This window comes from Myxocyprinus asiaticus, chromosome 25 (assembly GCF_019703515.2).
Source record: "Myxocyprinus asiaticus isolate MX2 ecotype Aquarium Trade chromosome 25, UBuf_Myxa_2, whole genome shotgun sequence".
NCBI lineage: Eukaryota > Metazoa > Chordata > Actinopteri > Cypriniformes > Catostomidae > Myxocyprinus > Myxocyprinus asiaticus.
This window is the reverse complement of record NC_059368.1, coordinates 21785287-21804795: the sequence shown is the minus strand read 5'-3', so window position 1 is coordinate 21804795 and position 19509 is coordinate 21785287. Positions and strand designations below refer to the sequence as shown.

The 19509-nt window shown below is 38.5% G+C and overlaps 1 protein-coding gene across 2 annotated transcripts; it reads left to right on the top strand.

Annotated features, from left to right (window-relative positions):
- Nucleotides 1–8110: 8110 nt before the first annotated feature.
- Nucleotides 8111–14272, top strand: LOC127415948 (cytochrome P450 2J3-like). 2 transcript variants are annotated; one of them, XM_051654991.1, is made up of 10 exons: nucleotides 8111–8319; nucleotides 8474–8636; nucleotides 10967–11116; nucleotides 11215–11375; nucleotides 11527–11703; nucleotides 11802–11943; nucleotides 12127–12314; nucleotides 12471–12612; nucleotides 12863–12958; nucleotides 14039–14272. In XM_051654991.1, exons 1-10 carry the CDS (start codon nucleotides 8119–8121, stop codon nucleotides 14068–14070), a joined length of 1452 nt encoding a protein of 483 aa, XP_051510951.1. In that variant the 5' UTR covers nucleotides 8111–8118; the 3' UTR covers nucleotides 14071–14272. The 2 variants fall into 2 exon arrangements, with proteins under 2 accessions (XP_051510951.1, XP_051510950.1); XM_051654990.1 differs by lacking the exon at nucleotides 14039–14272 and having other exon boundaries at nucleotides 12863–13651.
- The last annotated feature ends 5237 nt before the right edge of the window (nucleotides 14273–19509 follow it).

Below are 19509 nucleotides of genomic sequence, written 5' to 3'. Positions count from 1 at the left end.
CCTTGTAATTCTTCCCATAAGGCCTGCACCCCTGAGTCTTCTCTTTACTGTTGTACATGAAACTGGTGTTGAGCAGGTAGAATTCAATGAATCTGTCAGCTGAGGACATGCGAGGTGTCTATTTCTCAAGCTAGAGACTCTGATGTACTTATCCTCTTGTTTAGTTGTACATCTGGCCTTCCACATCTCTCTCTGTCTTTGTTAGAGCCAGTTGTCCTTTGTCTTTGAAGACTGTAGTGTACACCTTTTTATGAAATCTTCAGTTTTTTGACACTTTCAAGCATTGTATAGCCTTTATTCCTTAAAACAATGATTGACTGACGAGTTTCTAGAGAAAGCCGTTTCTTTTTTGCCATTTTTTAACCTAATAATGACCTTAAGACATGCCAGTCTATTGCATACTGTGGCAACTCAAAAACAAACACAAAGACAATGTTAAGCTTCATTTAACGAACCAAATAGCTTTCAACTGTGTTTGATATAATGGCAAGTGATTTTCTAGTACTAAAATTAGCAATTTAGCATGATTACTCAAGGATAAGGTGTTGGAGTGATGGCTGCTGGAAATGGGTCTAGATTTGATCAAAAATGACTTTTTTCAAATAGTTTGCATCAGTAATGTCCTGACTATAATTTGTTATCAGCTGAATGCCACTTTGGTGAATTAAAGTACCAATTTCCTTCCAAAACAGTAAAATCTGTACATTATTCCAAACTTTTGGCCGCAAGTGTAAGTGTAGAAATTGTAAAAAATTAAACACTCCATTTTGTACATAATGGTGTGTAATAATCTTCTTGTAAATAAACAATGGTCAAGTACCTTGATTCGCTCAGCAACCCACTCAAAGTTCCTCTTCACCATCTGCATGGCCTCAGGAGTGACTTCTTTTAGGTCACGGTACACCTACACAGAGAGCACTGTATTTATCTGACACTTACACTCATTACAAAGATCACACTATAACATGTAGGTCTCGCAGAACAACATCTGCTTTATAGAAATAAAAACATAAACTCTGAATGACTGCTCAATTTAATCCAGTACTACAAGTTTGTCTTTCTGCTGGCTGTGATCCCCAGTGGACCAAAGTCTCCAGGAGTCGTTGTCAAACACATCAGCCAGTACAATCTCTTTAGTGATCACATTCACACCAAATTCTAAAATGAAAAATGATGGATATTAAAACACCAATACCATGACTAGTACACCCTACAGTCATTATTAGACACTAGGGCAAATAAAACATATCAAGCAACATCAACAAATTTGAATATGGTTCCACAAGTGCTAGTTTAGTATGTTCTAGTTCCTTACTTTCATATCCACCAGAGTGCAGTCCTGTGTGGCCCAAGCCTTCTCCAGGACTTCAAAAATGGCGACTGTGCTTTTGCTCATGATGTCCACTTCACAGCGGCCAATGGTCAGGCCTGCCAGCTCAAAACCAGCAACCAACAACTGTTCCTCTGACCACTGTGGGTCATTATTGGCATCATCCTGAGCAGAATACAGAGGAAATCAGTGGGACGATGGATAGAGGATGATAATAAGCTTCTTGGGTGTGACAAATTACATTTAAATATGTCTAACTGATCCTGTCTGACTATTGATAAAACTTCCCAAGGATCAGCCTTCTCAACTTGTTAAAGGAATATTTCACCCAAGAATGAAAATTCTCTCATCAATTGCTCACCATCATGGCATCCCAGATGTGTATGACATTCTTTCTTCTGCAGAACACAAACAAATAATATTTAGAAGATTATCTCAGCTCTGTAGGTCCATTCAATGGAAGGGAATGGTGGCCAGAACTTTGAAGCTCTAAAAAGCAAATATAGAATGCATAAAGGTAATTAATTTGACTCCAGAGCAAACACTTTTTTTCAGAGTTTTTGGTCACAATTAATTTGCATTGTACCCACAGATTCGAGATATTCTTCTAAAAGTCATTGTTTGTGTTCAGCAGACAAAAAAAGTCAAACATCTGGGAAGGCATGAGGGTGAGTAAATGATGAGAGAATTTTCATTTTTGGGTGAACGATCCCTTTAACACTATAGTGGTGGATTTCAAAATTTCTCACAATCCACCTATTAAATCTGAAATCTTTCTAAAAACCTGAAAGGAAATTGTGCACTACTGATGCATAGCTGCAAGTTTGCAACAAACAGTAAGTGGGCTAACTTTACCTTCTATATTTTAACACTGTGCAAAGAAATTAACCTGTTTGCTAAATTATTGGATTAAACAATAATGATAATAATAATAAAATATAGCTGCAAACAGCAATTATCAGGGCCAAGCACAGGAATGGCAAAAAATTGTGAAAATTGCATTTTTGTGAAGATTTTAGGCAAACTGCTCGAAAAGCAATGAATAGAAACACTTGTAATGTAATATACATTGTTCTTGGCATATGCCAAAGAGTCTATCAATGACAATAGACTAAAATTATCAAAAGTTTTTAGCATTTTTAGAAACATCTTTATGATTTGATTACAAAATAAGCCTTGATGCAGCATGATACATCTTATCAAAATACACACTCAGATAGATGTGAACTCTTTTTTTTTCATTTCATAATAAAATTGATAAAACATTTAAATATAATAAATTAAATAAATACCTTTCAAAATGTTTTCTTTTTTAGTTGTCATTCGAGCAACCAAACAGTAAGTATACTGAAGAGCTCGTTTAGCCCATTAACTGGCATCGTCCCATATATGCTTTTTTAGCATTTTTACAGTTGAAGTCATTAAAACTCATTTTTTAACCACTCCACAGATTTCATATTGGCAAACAATAGTTTTGGCAAGTCGTTTAGGACATCTACTTTGTGCATGACGAGTAATTTTTCCAACAATTATTTACTGACAGTGGGTCAGAAGTTTACATGCACTAAGTTAACTGTGCCTTTAAGCAGCTTGGAAAATTCCAGAAAATTATGTCAAGCCTTTAGGCAATTAGCAAATTATCTTCTGATAGGCTAATTGGTGTCAGTTGGAGGTGTACCTGTGGATGTATTTTAAGACCTACCTTCAAACTCAGTGCCTCTTTGCTTGACATCATGGGAAAATCTAAAGATATCAGCCAAGACCTCAGATAAAATGTTTGGACCTCCACAAGTCTGGTAGAAATTTCCAAACACCTGAAGGTACCACGTTAATCTGTACAAACAATAGTACGCAAGAATAAACACCATGGCAGCCATCATACCACTCAGGAAACAGATGCATTCTGTCTCCTAGAGATGAATGTAGTTTGGTGCGAAAAGTGCAAATCAATCCCAGAACAACAGCAAAGGACCTTGTGAAGATGCTGGAGGAAACAGGTAGACAAGTATCTATATCCACAGTAAAATGAGTCCTATATCAATATAACTTGAAAGGCTATTTAGCAAGGAAGAAGCCACTGCTTCAAAACTGCCATAAAAAAGCCAGACTACAGTTTGCAAGTGCACATGGAACCAAAGATCTTACTTTCTGGAGAAACATCCTTTGGTCTGATGAAACAAAAATTGAACTCTTTGGTCATAATGACCATTGTTATGTTTAGAGGTAAAAGGGTGAAGCTTGCAAGCCGAAGAACACCACCCCAACCGTGAAGCATGGAGGTGGCAGCATCATGTTGTGGGGTGCTTTGCTGCAGGAGGGAGTGGTGCACTTCATAAAATAGATGGCATTTTGAGGAAGGAAAATTACGTGGATATATTGAAGCAAAATCTCAAGACATCAGTCTTCCAAATGGACAGTGACCCCAAGCATACCTCCAGAGTTGTGGCAAAATGGCTTAAGGACAAAGTCAAGGTATTGGAGTGGCCATCACAAATAGATAGAAAATTTGTGGGCAGAACTGAAAAAGCATGTGTGAGCAAGGAGGCCTACAAACCTGACTCAGTTACACAAGTTCTGTCTGGAGGAATGGGCCAAAATTCCAGCAACTTATTGGGAGAATCATGTGGAAGGCTATCCAAAATGTTATACCCAAGTTAAACAATTTAAAGGCAATGCTACCAAATACTAACAAAGTGTATGTAAACTTCTGACCCACTGGGAATGTGATGAAAGAAATAAAAGCTTAAATAAATAATCATCTCTACTATTATTCTGACATTTCACATTCTTAAAATAAAGTAGTGATCCTAACTGACCTAAGACAGGGAATGTTTTCCAATAGCATGTAGGATTTCCTCCACACATATAGGAATATCACAATGTTCTTTTTGATCTTCAAACACAGGCTTTGTATATGTGAGACGACCTAAAAAGTCAGAGGTAGCATTTTTAGTCAATCTTGACTCATAAAGAGAGCTGTAAAAAGTTGAACAATAATCTGCAATACTCTTTTGGTCATCCGTTATAGCTCCATTGATATATAAATGCTGAATTGTATTTGTTGTTTCATGGAATCATTCTACTTGGAAGAGTATGCAGAGTTTTGTTCACCACTCTCTAACCATCTCTGTCTAGATCTAACAAAGGCCCTTTCTGCTTTCCTTTTATAAACATCATCTAATTGGTTTTGAAGTGTATTCAGTTCAAGTTTTTCACTGTCTGAAAGATTTGGGAGAGGTCTTTGAGCAAATGCTGTTATTTTAGAAACTATGGTCTCCTCTTCACAATGAACTTTTTCTAACCTTATTCCTACCTTATAACCTTATAGCCTTATTCCAGAAATGTACAATCAGACTGCGAATGGTCACCTTAGCAGTTTCATTCTCCAGAATTGAACTATTAAGCTTCCAATATGAACTCTGACAATTACTGGCAAAAGAGGAATGTAAAGAAATATTAATGGAAATTGCTTTGTTGTCTGTTAATGGCATGGGATGAATATTCAGTGTAATATCCTCCTTCTGTAAACTTCTAGGAGTTAACCAATAATCTATGCGGGACATGATGGTACATGCTTTATTATTCCACTTGAACAACCTGATACCTGTAAATTTCTCTCTCCAGACATCTATTAAAGCAAATTTATGCAAAAAAGCCTTTAGAGTAGAATTAGAAGTTTGAGTACGAGATGGCCATCTGTCAAGATAATCATCTAAATTATCACTAAAATCACCTCCCACTAAGACAAATAAATTTGGGAATTTAGATAACCAATAAGTAATTACATTTGCTAGATTTTTAAATACGTCATCATTTTAATTTTTCAAATTGTACCCATAAAAATGAACAATAATCATTGTAGTAAAATCCACCTTTGTAACTAAAAGAAGAAAATGTCCAAGGGGGTCCCTATCGGAGTGCAAAATGTCCCCAGAAAATCTATTTCTTAAAATTGCAACACCAGCTGTTCATTCAGAACCATGAGCAAACCAAACATTATTACCCCATTGCGCTTTCCAGACGGAGTTGAATGAACAAATTGAATAAATCAGATTTCTGCTGTTTAGCAAACAAAAACAACACTTTTCGTTTAACATTCTGTATTCATCCCCTGGCATTAAGTGTAACTACAGAAAATGACATCAAATGTAGTGAACACGAAAACTAACAAATTGTTAAACACTTCCGTTCCTTTGGAATAACTTGAACATGGACCCGGTCATAGACCCAGGAAAAAAAATATTAAACTCGCTTGCATTTAGCAAGAGAATTAGTCTACAGACTTATGTGTTCAATAGGTCAACTAAAAAATGTCAGCATGTTATACAGCCAGACTTACATTTATGCATTTGGCAGATGCTTTTATCCAAAGCAACTTACAGTGCCCTGATTACAGGGACAATCCCCCTGGAGCAACCTGGAGTTAAGTGCCTTGCTCAAGGACACAATGGTGGTGGCTGTGGGGATTGAACCAACAACCTTCCACTTACTAGTTCAGTGCTTTAGTCCACTACACCACCACAACTCCATTTGGGAGTGGTGGGTCATGGTGGTGAACGCACCTCTTTCCATTCTACAAACACCTGCACACCGACAAAGAACGCTCTTTTTCCTTCTTCTCTAGCAGCTTCCACCGTCGGCCACAGCTTCTGCCATAAGATCTTGTCTGCTTGGGAGAGGTCTTCGGTGAATCTCAGCTTGCGTTTCCTGAGGTATTCAAAGGTCTTGGCCTGCCGCCATATCAAGTCCCGTGTAGATCTTTTCGCGAACCGAATAATCACTGGTCTTGGCCTGTTGTCCTGCTCTTTATATCTTCCCAGTCGATGTACAACATCTATGTCATCTTTGATCGCTACACTTGGATCAGGAACAACTGAAGCACATATGCCGGTGACTTTTTCCTTGATATTTTCCTCAGACTGCTCAGGGAATCCGTACAGACGAAGGTTCCATCTGCGCTGATACCGTTCAGCCTCATTCAATTTTTGCTCTAGGTCAGATATTTTATTGCTGTTCATCTTTGTGGTGGTTTTACAGATTTCATGTCTGTTTCAGAGCATTCATTTCTTCAAACACAAAGTCAATCAACTTCTTAAGGCCCTCAATGCTGACAGTGTTGCTGTTTATATTTTTTCGATACCTTCTGCTCTTTCATTAATTTTGGATGTCAATGTCTCAACGATGTTTTTTTGCAGTTCTGTCAAAGATATTTCAACCAGGGCCATAGCAAAGATTTCTGGGCCCCCTGACTGTATATTGCTCTGGGCCCTTTACCTATTAAAAAATACAGTTTTTAATTTGTTGTGGGCCCCCCTGAACATTTGGTCCCCTAGAATCATTACCACCTTTCACCCCACTAGCTACGGCCCTGATTTCACACCTGGGTTTCTTTTGGTGAGGTTTGACAGTCGTATCCAAATCCGATTCACACATGGGCAGGAGGTCTGGGCTCTCACTCCATGCAAGAGAGGAACTTTGTTTGCTGTACTTATGATCTACCTCGACCATCGAAACAATGCTATTTCCAGCAACAACAGGAACACCGATTTCCATCTCTTCCAACTGTGTCTCTTATTTTTCCCCTTGCATTTCATCTTGCCATCCGATGTTTCCATGCTCCCAGGGAGATTTCATTAACGACCAACAACTTTCAAACATCAAACTTATCCATAGATACAAAGTAGAACAATGCCCTAACACATATCCGAATGATTTCAATAGACCAGGTACAGTTTCAGTTAAAAGTTTGGGAATGGAAAGCAAACATTATTCAGCAGCATAAAGTTGCGACCACTCTGGCTGCCATCTCACTGAAAACCAATAGTCTCCTGTCGCATCCAGTGACAAAATCGCTGACAATATGATAGTGGTTTTAGTCTATTCCTCACAGCCTCATTGTCATTCACATTAAAAATCAAAGATGGCACTAGCATGAATACGGTCTTTACTTAAAATAAAACTAGTATTGCTATGGCAATACTGGCAACAGTGGCATTTAGTAATTTCACTAATCTGGAACATTCAGCAACCCCAATGCCAGTTACACATTTAAAGGAATTTAAAAAAAAAGAATTCCTTTTTAAGGACACATTATAGATATAAACGCTTTACTGCTTCATATTACACTATTACAATTTTCAATATCAGTTATCCTTAAAATATACTTCACACAGGAACATTTCAGTTCTAACATCTAAGCTGTACTCATTTTTAGTAACAAGAAACCAGACCTGTGCTATTACTCTTGTTCTAATCCTTTTTTATTACATGTTACCAGGGTTGGAGAAACATTATTATTTTTGTAATTTAATATTTTCCTTTTTATTTTTCAGATGTTTAGTTTGTTTTGTTTAGTTTCTTTAATTTTCATATTTTAATTTATTTATTTTTTAGGGAAAAGCCTATCTAGGGACCTGAGATGCAAATTAGCTTCTGCTATTACCTCTGTGCACAATGCTGAAATCATATTTTTGTACAGTCCCTATACAAATTAATTAATTAATTAATTAAGTATCCCTTTTCAAGTCAATGAAATTAAATAATTAAATAATAAATATAAATTAAATAAATATTTAAAATAAGGCTTAATATGACATCAAAATTAATTCATACAACATTAGAATGTGAATTTGTGCCATGCAAGATAATCCAGAGACATCTAAAAAACTCAATGCATGATGTAAACATTGGGGGAAAAACACTCTCCATTAATAATTAAGTGATTTGCTGTAGTGGCTACCACGCCTTCGCACAGTGAACCTTGGCCGAGGTTGCCAACAATCCAGGAAATGTCAGCCATGGACCTGCTGCACTTTTACGAGTGTATTGATATCAAGAGTATTTTGATATTTTCTTGTGTGTTTTTATTACTGAGTGATTATATCAGAAATAAAGTGCCGAAAAACTTTCCTCCTGGACCTTGGTCTTTGCCAATTATTGGAGACCTTCATCATATCGATCACACAAAGGTTCATCTACAGCTGACAAAGGTAAGGGCAAAGAAGTCAGTAATGGGTAATGGGTAATGGGTCAGCAAAATACAATAACAAAAAATTCACATAAATTTAGCAAAGATGTGAAATAATCTGTATACTAAAAGCCATCAGTATAGATACATGTTTATTTTCACACCATATTTTGCAGTTTGCAGAAAAATATGGCAACATTTTCAGCATTAGGGTTTTCGGACCAAGAATTGTTGTGTTGGATGGGTACAAACTTGTAAAGGAGGTGTATTTACAACAAGGAGAAAACCTCGCTGACCGACCTAGTCTACCTTTATTTTATGACATCTTTGGAGACAAAGGTCAGTTTTATAAAATTGCAACATTAAACTGGTGAAATAACTTTTCACTATATATTGTCAACTGTCAATTTAGACTTTGAACAGAGTAATAAGAAATGCTGGACTTTCTTTCTTTCATGGAACAGAAACAGAAAAATTTGAAGAATCTTCACACAGCTTTTTGCCTTATAATGAAAGTGAATGATAACTCAAGGCTGTCATGCTCCAAAATTAAAATAAACATAAAGCCACTGTAAAAGTAACCAATAAGACCCGTGCACTATCTTCCAAGTCTCCTGAAGTTGTATGATCACTTTGTATGACGAACAGACCAAAATTGTTGTAATTCACTATCAAATTTATTTATTAAATCCTGTTTGCGACAATACCATCAAACCTCATTGGTCTTCTGTATCTTGTAACCAGAACGTCATGATGTTAAATTTGCTCTGTAGTTGCCATTCGATTTGGGTGCTGCAAACAGAAGTTGATCAATGATTTGATTTGAGTGATTAATGAATTAAAAAAAAATTTTGTCTGTTCATCACACAAAGTGATTGTATGGTGCTTCAGAAGACTTGGAATGTAGTAGTAAGTCATTCTAATTTTTTTGGTGGATTTATTTTATTTGCCTTTTTTGGAGCTTGACCGCCATAGTCACCATTAGCCCCTTTCCCACCTAGAGTCCCAGTACTTTTCCCTTAGTAACTTTCAAGATGAGAACTCTTAAGAGTAACGGGACACCTGAGGAGAGTTTTTCACTCTTGCATTCACACTCACAAAATAACCCCAGAAGTGACGTCATAGTATCGACCATTTTTTACTAACATTATTGCACGAGCGATTCAATAGCAACAGCAAAATAAATGACACTGACGGAGGACGCCATGATTGGAGCTACACTTTTGTTAACTTGTTACACAAACTGTGGTTGCATCCGAAAATGTGAGCAGCTGCCTAATCAGTTAATGGTTTAAACTACAGTGTTTTTGGATGTGTGGAACTGTTAAAGGTGCTTGTAACAAAGTTCATGATGGGGTGCAAGAGGAAGCAGGAGTTGGTAAAATCAACTCAAAAAGGTAATTTATTTGTATAAATAACACAAAACTCACTTTTCAGCTGAATGTCAGCACACGCTCTTTCTCTGTGTGTGTGTGTGTGTGTGTGTGTGTGTGTGTGTGTGTGTGTGTGTGTGTGTGTGTGTGTGTGTGTGGGTCGCTCCCTCACTGGCATCTGGCTCGCTCTTAAAGCCCGTCTCCACTCTCAATGCAATGACAAACAGCTGTTAGAGACAATCATTGCCAGATGATGATCCTTATCATTCTCAACTCCTGATCTTGCTCTCCCTCCACAAGCCGGCGCTCAACCACACCCCCAACACCACAATGCTGTTAGCAATTTTGGCATTCTGAAGCATTCACGTGACAGATCCGTTTAATTAGCCACGTCCCCTCATTCCAAAACCCCACCCTCCAAAGATAATTTTGAGACCAAAACCGAGCAAAAGAGCAGCATTGTTTGTTCCTGTGGCTGTCCACTTCAACAGTGGCACAACAGCACTCTCAACTAATAAACACTATGAATCATAGCCTCAATGATCCGCTTCAAATACAACACAATGAGAATGAGTAAAATGATTGACAAGTGAAAAGCGTCAATGTGTCTTCAGGTTACAGTTTACTGGGCATGTGAGCCATGCTGCAGCCAGAGTGAGAGGAGAGAGGAGGTGGTCAGTCTACCATGCAGCACACACTGAACTCCATGGACAACATGTTGAAAATGCATTTTAAATCTATTTATCAACACGATATTTTACAATAAAGGCTTTTATGACTTAACATATATTACTGTACTGAAATACTCATAACCACACAGTAACAGGCATGCAATACTTCCCTCATGTAAACTAGATTTAATGAGGGTTTAGTTTATAATAGAGTTAAATTACCCACTCTCGATAAACATCTTAGTATTTATATTTGTCTTCCCAGGAAAATTCGATGTAGTAATCCAGAAATCACTTTATATTCTGTATAGTCACACAGTGCAAACAGTACAGATGCGATGAAAACTCAAAGTGTGTCTCCCTATGAAGTCACACATACAGTATGGGTGATCCTCTTTGGATACTTTGTTGTTTTTATGTTATTTCTGGTAATTTCTAGGTGAACTATTCCTTTAACCATCAGAGGATCTTTAGAGGCCCATCAGTGTGACGTTATGTAATTACAATCTTTTCTAAAATGTTCTCAAATCACAACCTGTCCTAATTTATATACAATTGTGAAGAAATCAGCACTCACAGACATAAAGAAGTTGTAAACACTGTTAAAAGTGTGTTTTGTGAGCAGGTTTAGTTGCCTCCAATGGATATAAATGGAAGCAACAGAGGCGATTTGCTCTCACAACACTTCGGAACTTTGGATTGGGAAAGCAAAGCCTAGAGCCCTCCATCCATCTTGAATGTCACTTTCTGACTGAAGCCATTTCAAATGAACATGGTGAAAGCATTTAAAAATTATATACTTTATATGTACAAGTATATTGAAAATAACCTTGGAGGCACAGTGCTTCACAGTTGTTATGCTACCATTTCCAGGTAGACCATTTGACCCTCGCATCTTGATGAACAACGCTGTCTCAAATGTAATCTGTGTCCTTGTGTTTGGTGAACGGTTTGAGTACAGTGACAATCAATTCCAGTCCCTGTTGAAGAACATCAATGAGGCTGTGTATCTGGAGGGAGGCATCTGGGCTCAAGTATACATTTTTATGTTTTTGTTGGATAGCGCAAAGAAAAAGCATTCAGCAACAGAAATAATATGCTGATACTAAATGACATTAAGTTAATATTTAGCTTTTTTATTTTTAGCTTTTTTACTGCTCAGCTCTAGCCTTCTTCTTTCTTTAGCTTTATAACATGTTCCCATCAATCATGCGGCGAGTGCCTGGACCACACTATCAAATATTTGCTCTGTGGAAGAAGGTGATTGATTTTGTTCGGGAAAAGGTGAATGCACACAGAGTGAACTATGACCCATCAAATCCTCGAGACTACATTGACTGCTTCCTTGGTGAGATGGAAAAGGTAAGAACTTTATTGGGCGAGGTCTGCCAATAAGCATAGTGGTACAAAAAAATGGTCTGGTAATCATACATTGTATTACTCTCATTCATGATGTCTAGTTTAAAGATGACACAGCTGCTGGGTTTGATGTGGAGAATTTGTGCTTCTGTACGCTGGATCTGTTTGTGGCGGGAACTGAGACCACCTCCACCACTCTGTACTGGGGTCTGGTTTACATGATTAAATATCCTGAGATACAGGGTGAGTTCTAATTATGAGCCACAGCTTCATATCACTGATCTTTTTTCATTATATTTCAACAACAGTGTAAGTTTAGTTTATCTTCATTTATCTTCTTTACATAGAAGACATACCTAAAAAAAAAAAAGTATACACACATTCACACACATTTTGTCTTGTGCTTTCCCTACTTGGCACCTTCAGCCAAAGTTCAGGAGGAGATTGATCGTGTTGTGGGGTCATCACGGCAGCCATCTTTATCGGACAAAGACAGTATGCCATACACCAATGCTGTTATTCATGAAATCCAAAGAATTGGAAATATTGTGCCACTAAATGTGGTCCGGGTTGCTGTGGAAAGTACCCAGATAGGAAAATATTCCATTCCAAAGGTGGGTCTGTAAAGTTTAAAGCAATTTTGATAGAACTGATTGTATCTTTAGTATCTTTAAATATCTTTCGGACTTATTGTTGACTAACATTTAAACACAGATATGTGTAAAAGTTAGTACCTTTGTTAATACAGAGGGCCTGTTGTGATTCTGCAGGGCACAATGGTGATTGGCACTTTGACATCAGTGCTGTTCGATGAATCAGAGTGGGAAACACCTCATTCTTTTAACCCGGGTCACTTCCTGGATGCTGAAGGCAACTTCAGGAGGAGAGATGCCTTTTTGCCTTTTTCTACAGGTATAAGAAAAGTGTTCCATGAAAGTAATCCGTAGATTTACTTAGACAATATTATGTTTTGTACTAGCCTATGTAAAATTCAACCTATTTATTTATAACTTCTAATGAGTTTTACAATAATTGGTGTTAAAGTGCAGTTATTTGCTGTCTATCTTTACTCGTAATGTATGTGTAAATCCTCTTGAAAGAGTGACCCTTCTAGGTGTTCAAGGCAAAAACATGGTATTTTCTCTTTTCATCTGATTTTCAGGAAAGAGGGTGTGTCTTGGGGAGCAGCTGGCACGGATGGAGTTGTTCCTCTTTTTCTCCTGTCTGCTGCAGCGCTTCACTTTATCTTCACCAGCAGGTGTGGAACCCAACTTGGATTTTAAATTGGGGGCCACTCTCAGTCCCCAGCCATACAAATTATGTGCAGTACCTCGCTAAGACAAGCAATACACACATATACAAATGTCCATTTATTGCTTGTGGTTCATCTTATGATACATTTGTACAGATAATTCAGTCATTGAAATATTGGAAGTGTACAAAATTAATTCTGTTAACATTAAGTTACCCCAGTGTTTCTTTAGAATCACAGCTCAGTAGAAAGGCAGACATGAGTCCCAATTTGCATCCTTATACTACATATTGAAAGAATGCACTGTGCTCTTGATGGAAAAGTACACGTTTTTATGTTTTATGCCTTAAATGAAAATTAGTTTTCCCAAGAGACTTGCTAACAAGCTAGGTAAAGAACAGTAATAAAGAGGTAAAAAAAAAAGTTAAAATCCATGAGAGCTGGCACTTAGTTGATGACCATGATCATCTTCCAATAAGACGATGACCTGAATTATCAATCAGGATGCCACACTGTAATGGTGAAAACAAGTAAGGTTAATGTTATGGGGTGACCCTTTGTAATTGTAATTGACCTTTGTGTTGACTTGTTACAGAAATTATTGTTCAACACATTATTTTGTGCTGTAACCATAATATGTAGTAAATAAAAAAATAAAAATTCGGAGATTGGAGATAAGTCAACTTGAAAACCACAAAAGGGTACTGTAATTAACAGACATTTCCATGCAGTCATGGCAGAAAGCTGCCTGGAAAAAATGTTATTCTCATCTTACCCTTATACATGCCTTACATCTGGGTTCCTTGAGTCTGTAGAGCCAAACTCTGGACTAGTGGAATAAAGTCTGGTCTATAGTTTGTTCTATTGTGAACTTGGGTTTACCCTTTGACACATTTCCATGCAGTGTATATAGCCAATAACAGAGCAGCTTTGGGTTACTTACCAAATTGGTGGTCATGGACACCTTATCGAGTGGACTGATATCAAAATTATTTTCTTAGTTGGTGACTATTTTGAATTTTTAGTTTAGGAATAAAGAATACTATACTAATATTCCTCCTGGGTCAACGTCTCTGCTGTTTATAGGAGACTTTCATCACAGATACTCTTCTGAGTGACATACAGCCTACCAGTGAACTGGACTAGAGAATATTGACTTTGTTGGAATCATTGAACTCTTCTTCCATCTACTGTTGACTACATACAAAATAATCATATCCGTACAAGATGATTGTAACGGGGTAAAATGGAAAGGATGAGGTGAGAACTGGACGAAGCATCAAAGTAATGTTTAATTAAACAAAAAGACACAAACATAAACATATACAGGGTAGCTGCCCGTAACTCTCTTTCTCTCGAACTGCCGCCTCCGGCAGCCTTTATCCCTCTCATCGGCTTGATTAGCCTGATTAGGGGCCGGGCGTGCGTCATCACGTAGCCTGGTCCTCGGTCACTCCTGCACCCTCTAGTGGATGACAGCCGCTCCTCCCTGGGTGGATCGGAGGCAATCCTCCGGACCCTGGCGGACGGAACATCCGCCGCGTTTTGGTGAATGGTAGGGGTCTCCTCCACCCCTGGCAGCGGCCCGACTGCTGCAGGCGGTCGGTAAGGAGCCCCTCCTCCCCTCGCAGTCGGCAGTCGTTCCTCCGCTTTCAGGCAGATGGCCACGACTGCTCCTTTGGGGTTGATGGTAGTGGTAAGGACTCTACTACAGCGCATCCCTCCTCCTTCCTGGGTTTCGGCACCTATGTAACGGGGTAAAATGGAAAGGAGGAGGCGAGAACCGGATGAAGCATCATAGTAATGTTTAATTAAACAAAAAGACACAAACATAAACACATACAGGGCAGCTGCCCATAACTCTCTCTCTCCCAAACTTTATCTCTCTCATCGGATTGATTAGCCTGATTAGGGGCTGGACGTGCATCATCACAGCCCGGCCCCGCCCTCCTCCTTGCCACAATGATGTTCAGAATGCACAGATACAAGCCCTAATCTGTACATTTGTTTTTATTACATTAGTACAGAAATTGTAATTAGTCAATGGCTTATCCAACTCTTAAAAAATTCACAATTAAAGACAAATGAGCAGGTTTTAGGATTAAACTGTTATGCTGAAAAATGAAACTAGAAGGCGTTGTTTAGAAAAAGTTTTGCAGGAAAACTTAGCAGTGAGTTTCCATAGTGTAGTGCAGTGTTTCTCAACCAGGGGGCCGGGAACCACTGGGGGGCCTCAGCCCACTTCCAGGAGGGCTGGAGCTTATTTTCTCTGTGTACAGATATGACATGAACATGTGAACCCGCAAGGGCAATTGACGTACAGTGCTGTAAAAAAGTATTTGCCCCAGTCCTTATTTCTTCTGTTTCTGTGTACATCTCATTCTAAATTGTTTCAAAAATTCAAACAAAATCTAACATAAAACAAAGGCAATCTGAGTAAACACAAAATAAATTTTTTAAATGATAATGTTATTTATTGAAGCAAAAAAGTTATCCAATACCAACTGGGCCTGTGTGAAAAGTATTTGCCCAATTAGTTTCTAAATCCCCAAATGTATGAAACTGCATTCATAATGAGGTTCAGCTGGACTAGACATACCAGGCCTGATTACTGCCAGCCCTGTTCAGTTAAATCAACACCTAAATAGAACTTGTAAGTTGGCTAAAAGGTCTTACCCAGTAGCACACTATTCCAAGTTCGAAAGAAGTTCCAGAAATGATGAAGAAAAAGGTGATGGAAAAACATTATTTTGGGAAGGGTTACAAAGCTATTTCAAAGGCTCTGGGACTCCAAAGAACAAAAGTGAGAGCCATTATCTCCAAATGGAGAAAATTTGGCACAGTAGTGAACCTTCCCAGAAGTGGCCAACCTTCCAAAATTCCTCCAAGAGCACATCGACGACTCATCCAGGAAGTCACAAAAAAATCCAAGGACAACATCCAAGGAACTGCAGGCCTCTCTCGCATCAATAAAGGTCACTGTTCATGACTCCACTATCAGAAAGACACTGGCCAAAAATGTCATTCATGGAAGAGTGGCGAAGCGAAAAACACTACTAACCCAGAAGAACATTAAGACTCGTCTGAATTTAGCCAAAACACACCTTGATAATCCTCAAACCTTTTGGGAGAATGTTCTGTGGACTGATGAGTCAAAAGTGGAACTGTTTGGAAGACAGGGGTCCTGTTACATCTGGTGTAAATCAAACACATAATTCCTCAAAAAGAACATCATACCTACGGTCAAGCATGGCGGTGGTAGTGTGATGGTGTAGGAATGCTTTGCTGTTTCAGGGCCAGGGCGACTTGCAATAAATGAGGGAAACATGAATTTTGAATCCAGAAGATCCTAAAGGAGAACGTCCAGTCATGAGTCTGTGAGTTGAAGCTCAACCAACTGTAATAAGCAGCAAGACAATGATCTGTAGCATAGGAGTAAGTCCACCTCTGAATGGCTCAAAAGAAGAATTCAAGTTTTGGAGTGGCCTAGTCAAAGTCCTGACTTGAAACCGATTGAGATCCTGTGGCAGGACCTTAAATGGGCAGTTCGTGCTCGAACACCCTCTATTGTGGCTGAACTAAAGCAGTTCTGCAAAGAAGAGTGGGCCAAAATTCTACCACAGTGTTGTGAAAGATTGATCTCCAGTTATCGGAAGCGCTTGGTTGCAGTTGTTGCTGCTGCTAAACCAGCTATTAAGTTTAAGGGGGCAGTTAGTTTTTCACATGGGTGTTATAGGTGTTGGATAACTCTTGATTCAATAAAAAAAAACTATATTTGAAAACTGTATTTTGTGTTTACTCAGGTTCCCTTTGTTTTATGTTATATCTCGTTTGAAGATCTAAAACAATTTAGTATGAAAAATACACAAAAATAGAAGAAATCAGAATCCACATCACTGTATGTATGCAATTTCCTGCGAAATCCGTCCCGATAGAATATAAATAATTATTATAGGTTTATCAAAGTGTATTTGGGTAAAGACATGGTTTGGAAGATGGATTTTTGTTGCACTCTCTCATTAATAACATTTTGTTCTTTTTTAACAAAAAAAGTAACAGTGTAGCTTTAAATATATGGGTTCTTTGAATATTGTCTTGGCCAGTGGGGGGCCTTAGAGTCAAAAAGGAGAAAAACCCAGGAGGCGGGTTGCAGGAAAATTACAGTTAGTAAAATAATTATTTGAAATGTATATACAAGAAGGCACTCTATTTAGATGCTCTAATTTCAAGTTTTGAACTGAACTGTTTTATTTTGACATAAAAGAAGCACTGTCAAAATTTGCCAAATATCTGTTTGTGGGGCAATAGTACAGGGGACAATCTAATTAGAGATGGTTGGTGTACAGAAGCTTTATGATATTGAGAGTGCACAGCAGCTGGTGGTAAGTGAGGGCAGGAGACTGCATGGTATGCTGGCAGAATGCGGCAGAACTGCACAGAATAAAGAAATAGGCAAATTGTTATACATTAGTAACACATTATAAGAATATGTACAGTACTATCCTGGCCTATTTTTGCTTTGAATTTTTTGTCAGGCCAGCTAGAAACTAAAATACTCAGTTTCACTCATGTGATTAAGAGCATTTAAGCACTTTGAAGTATCTCAAATTGATCCTCAGAGGAACAATAATTTTTATTTACATATTAAATGCAAACACAAAATGGTTTTGTGAAGCACTGAATGTGAATTTGTGGATCAAGTAATATGCAAGCGTTCACTGACATTTTTTGCGTCTATTTTGTTTGATTCGTTTAAATTTTGAGACTTTTGTTTAGCATAACCGAGCCACACACAAACAACTACCAACGAATAAGTACTATGTTTAATAATTTGTGGATCTAGTGACACATGTGCATTCACTGACATGTTTTGCATCTATTCTGTTGGATTCATTTGAAGTTTGAGACCTTCTTACCACTGGTTTTGCCTTGCATGATCCACACACAAATATCTAAGCATCCACACGTAACTTTGTTTAAGCAAAGCAGCTACCACTAGATAGTGGTCTAATTTTACAGAAATACCATCAGGCCAGGCGTGGTTTATTCACAAGGTCAATGAGCATGCACCATAATCATGCTCCAATTCCAAGAAACAGCAGCTGAGATCAGCAGAAAGAATGAATGGTTTGTCTCAATTTCTCTTATACATAACCAATGATAATTTTTATGTCACATCTTAAAAAATGTTTAGAGTGCAAGGCCTGGTGACAATGCGCTTGTGTTACATGTCAATACATGTTCTTTTTTCCCTCTACCTATATAGCATCCCTCTTGTTTTCAGATCTGTGCCAGATTGTTTTGTGTGTCATGCTCATCAGGCTGCACGAGCATACTGAATTGAGTTGGTATCCGATGTTACTGATACTGTTGAAAGGCAGGTATCACTCATTTATAAGTTTAATATTAAAATATTTTTTGATACAGGGAGAGTCACGTGACACTATGTGAAGGTTGGTCACTTAAAGGTGAGTGCCACTTAAACTTTGTTACAATTATCCTTTTAAGCAATGTTAACCGGTGAGAACTGTAATAGTTTTGTTTGCTAACTGTGCGGGGAAGGCAGGATGTTGAAAATCGAAATCGTTGGCCTGTGGGGACATTAAAAAGCACTTACGTTCTCACACGTCAGACGCCTCTCAGGATCAGGAAGGTGGAGGTCCAGTCGATGGTGGTAGTGAGCTTCGTGAAGTAGGTCAGGAGATCTTGAACATTTATGCGGCACTGACGAAAATATCGACTGACTTGGAGGGCCTCACAATAATACGTATTTATCTATGGAGGTGAAACTTTCCACCCTGATCAAAATAATGGACGATGTTGAAAAACGGGTCGAGTTTCTGGAGTCGGCAGAAAGAGAGCTACATGCTAACTCGTCTGCTACCACGGCTGATGTGGAATGCGTGTGGGAAAAACTAGAGGATATGGAAAATCTGAGCAGGCGTAATAATGTTCGTTTCCTTGGAATCTCCGAGGGAAAGGAAGGTCAAGATATGGTGACATTTTTGGATGGGCTTATTTCGAATTTGATTGACACAGAGGACCGCTGGCTCGAAATTGAGCGCGCCAACAGAGTTTTCGGACAGCTTCCCACGGCGGGTGACATACCCTGAACTATCCTGGCAAGATTCTTGCGGTCAGCTGACAGAGACTTTGTTCTACAAAATAAAGCAAGGTAAGTAGGGAATAAAGGTAAGTTGTGCTGGAAGGACCACAACATCATGGATTTTCCGGACTTTGCTAGATCGACTCAACTGAAGCTCGACGAATTTAAAGAGTGTAAAAAATTGCTTCACCAACAGAAGGTGGGTTTCACACTGCTTTTTCCTGCTAAGCTGAGAATTGATGCCAAGGGTGGTCGCAAGACTTTTGCATGCCCACGTCAAGCTATGGCCTTCATTAAATCAGCGGTGTGAGTGGGTAATTTTGCCTGATATATAAGCATCCACACGTAACTTTGTGTTAGCAAAGCAGCTACCACTAGATAGTGGTCTAATTTTACAGAAATACCATCAGGCCAGGCGTGGTTTATACACAAGGTCAATGAGCATGCACCA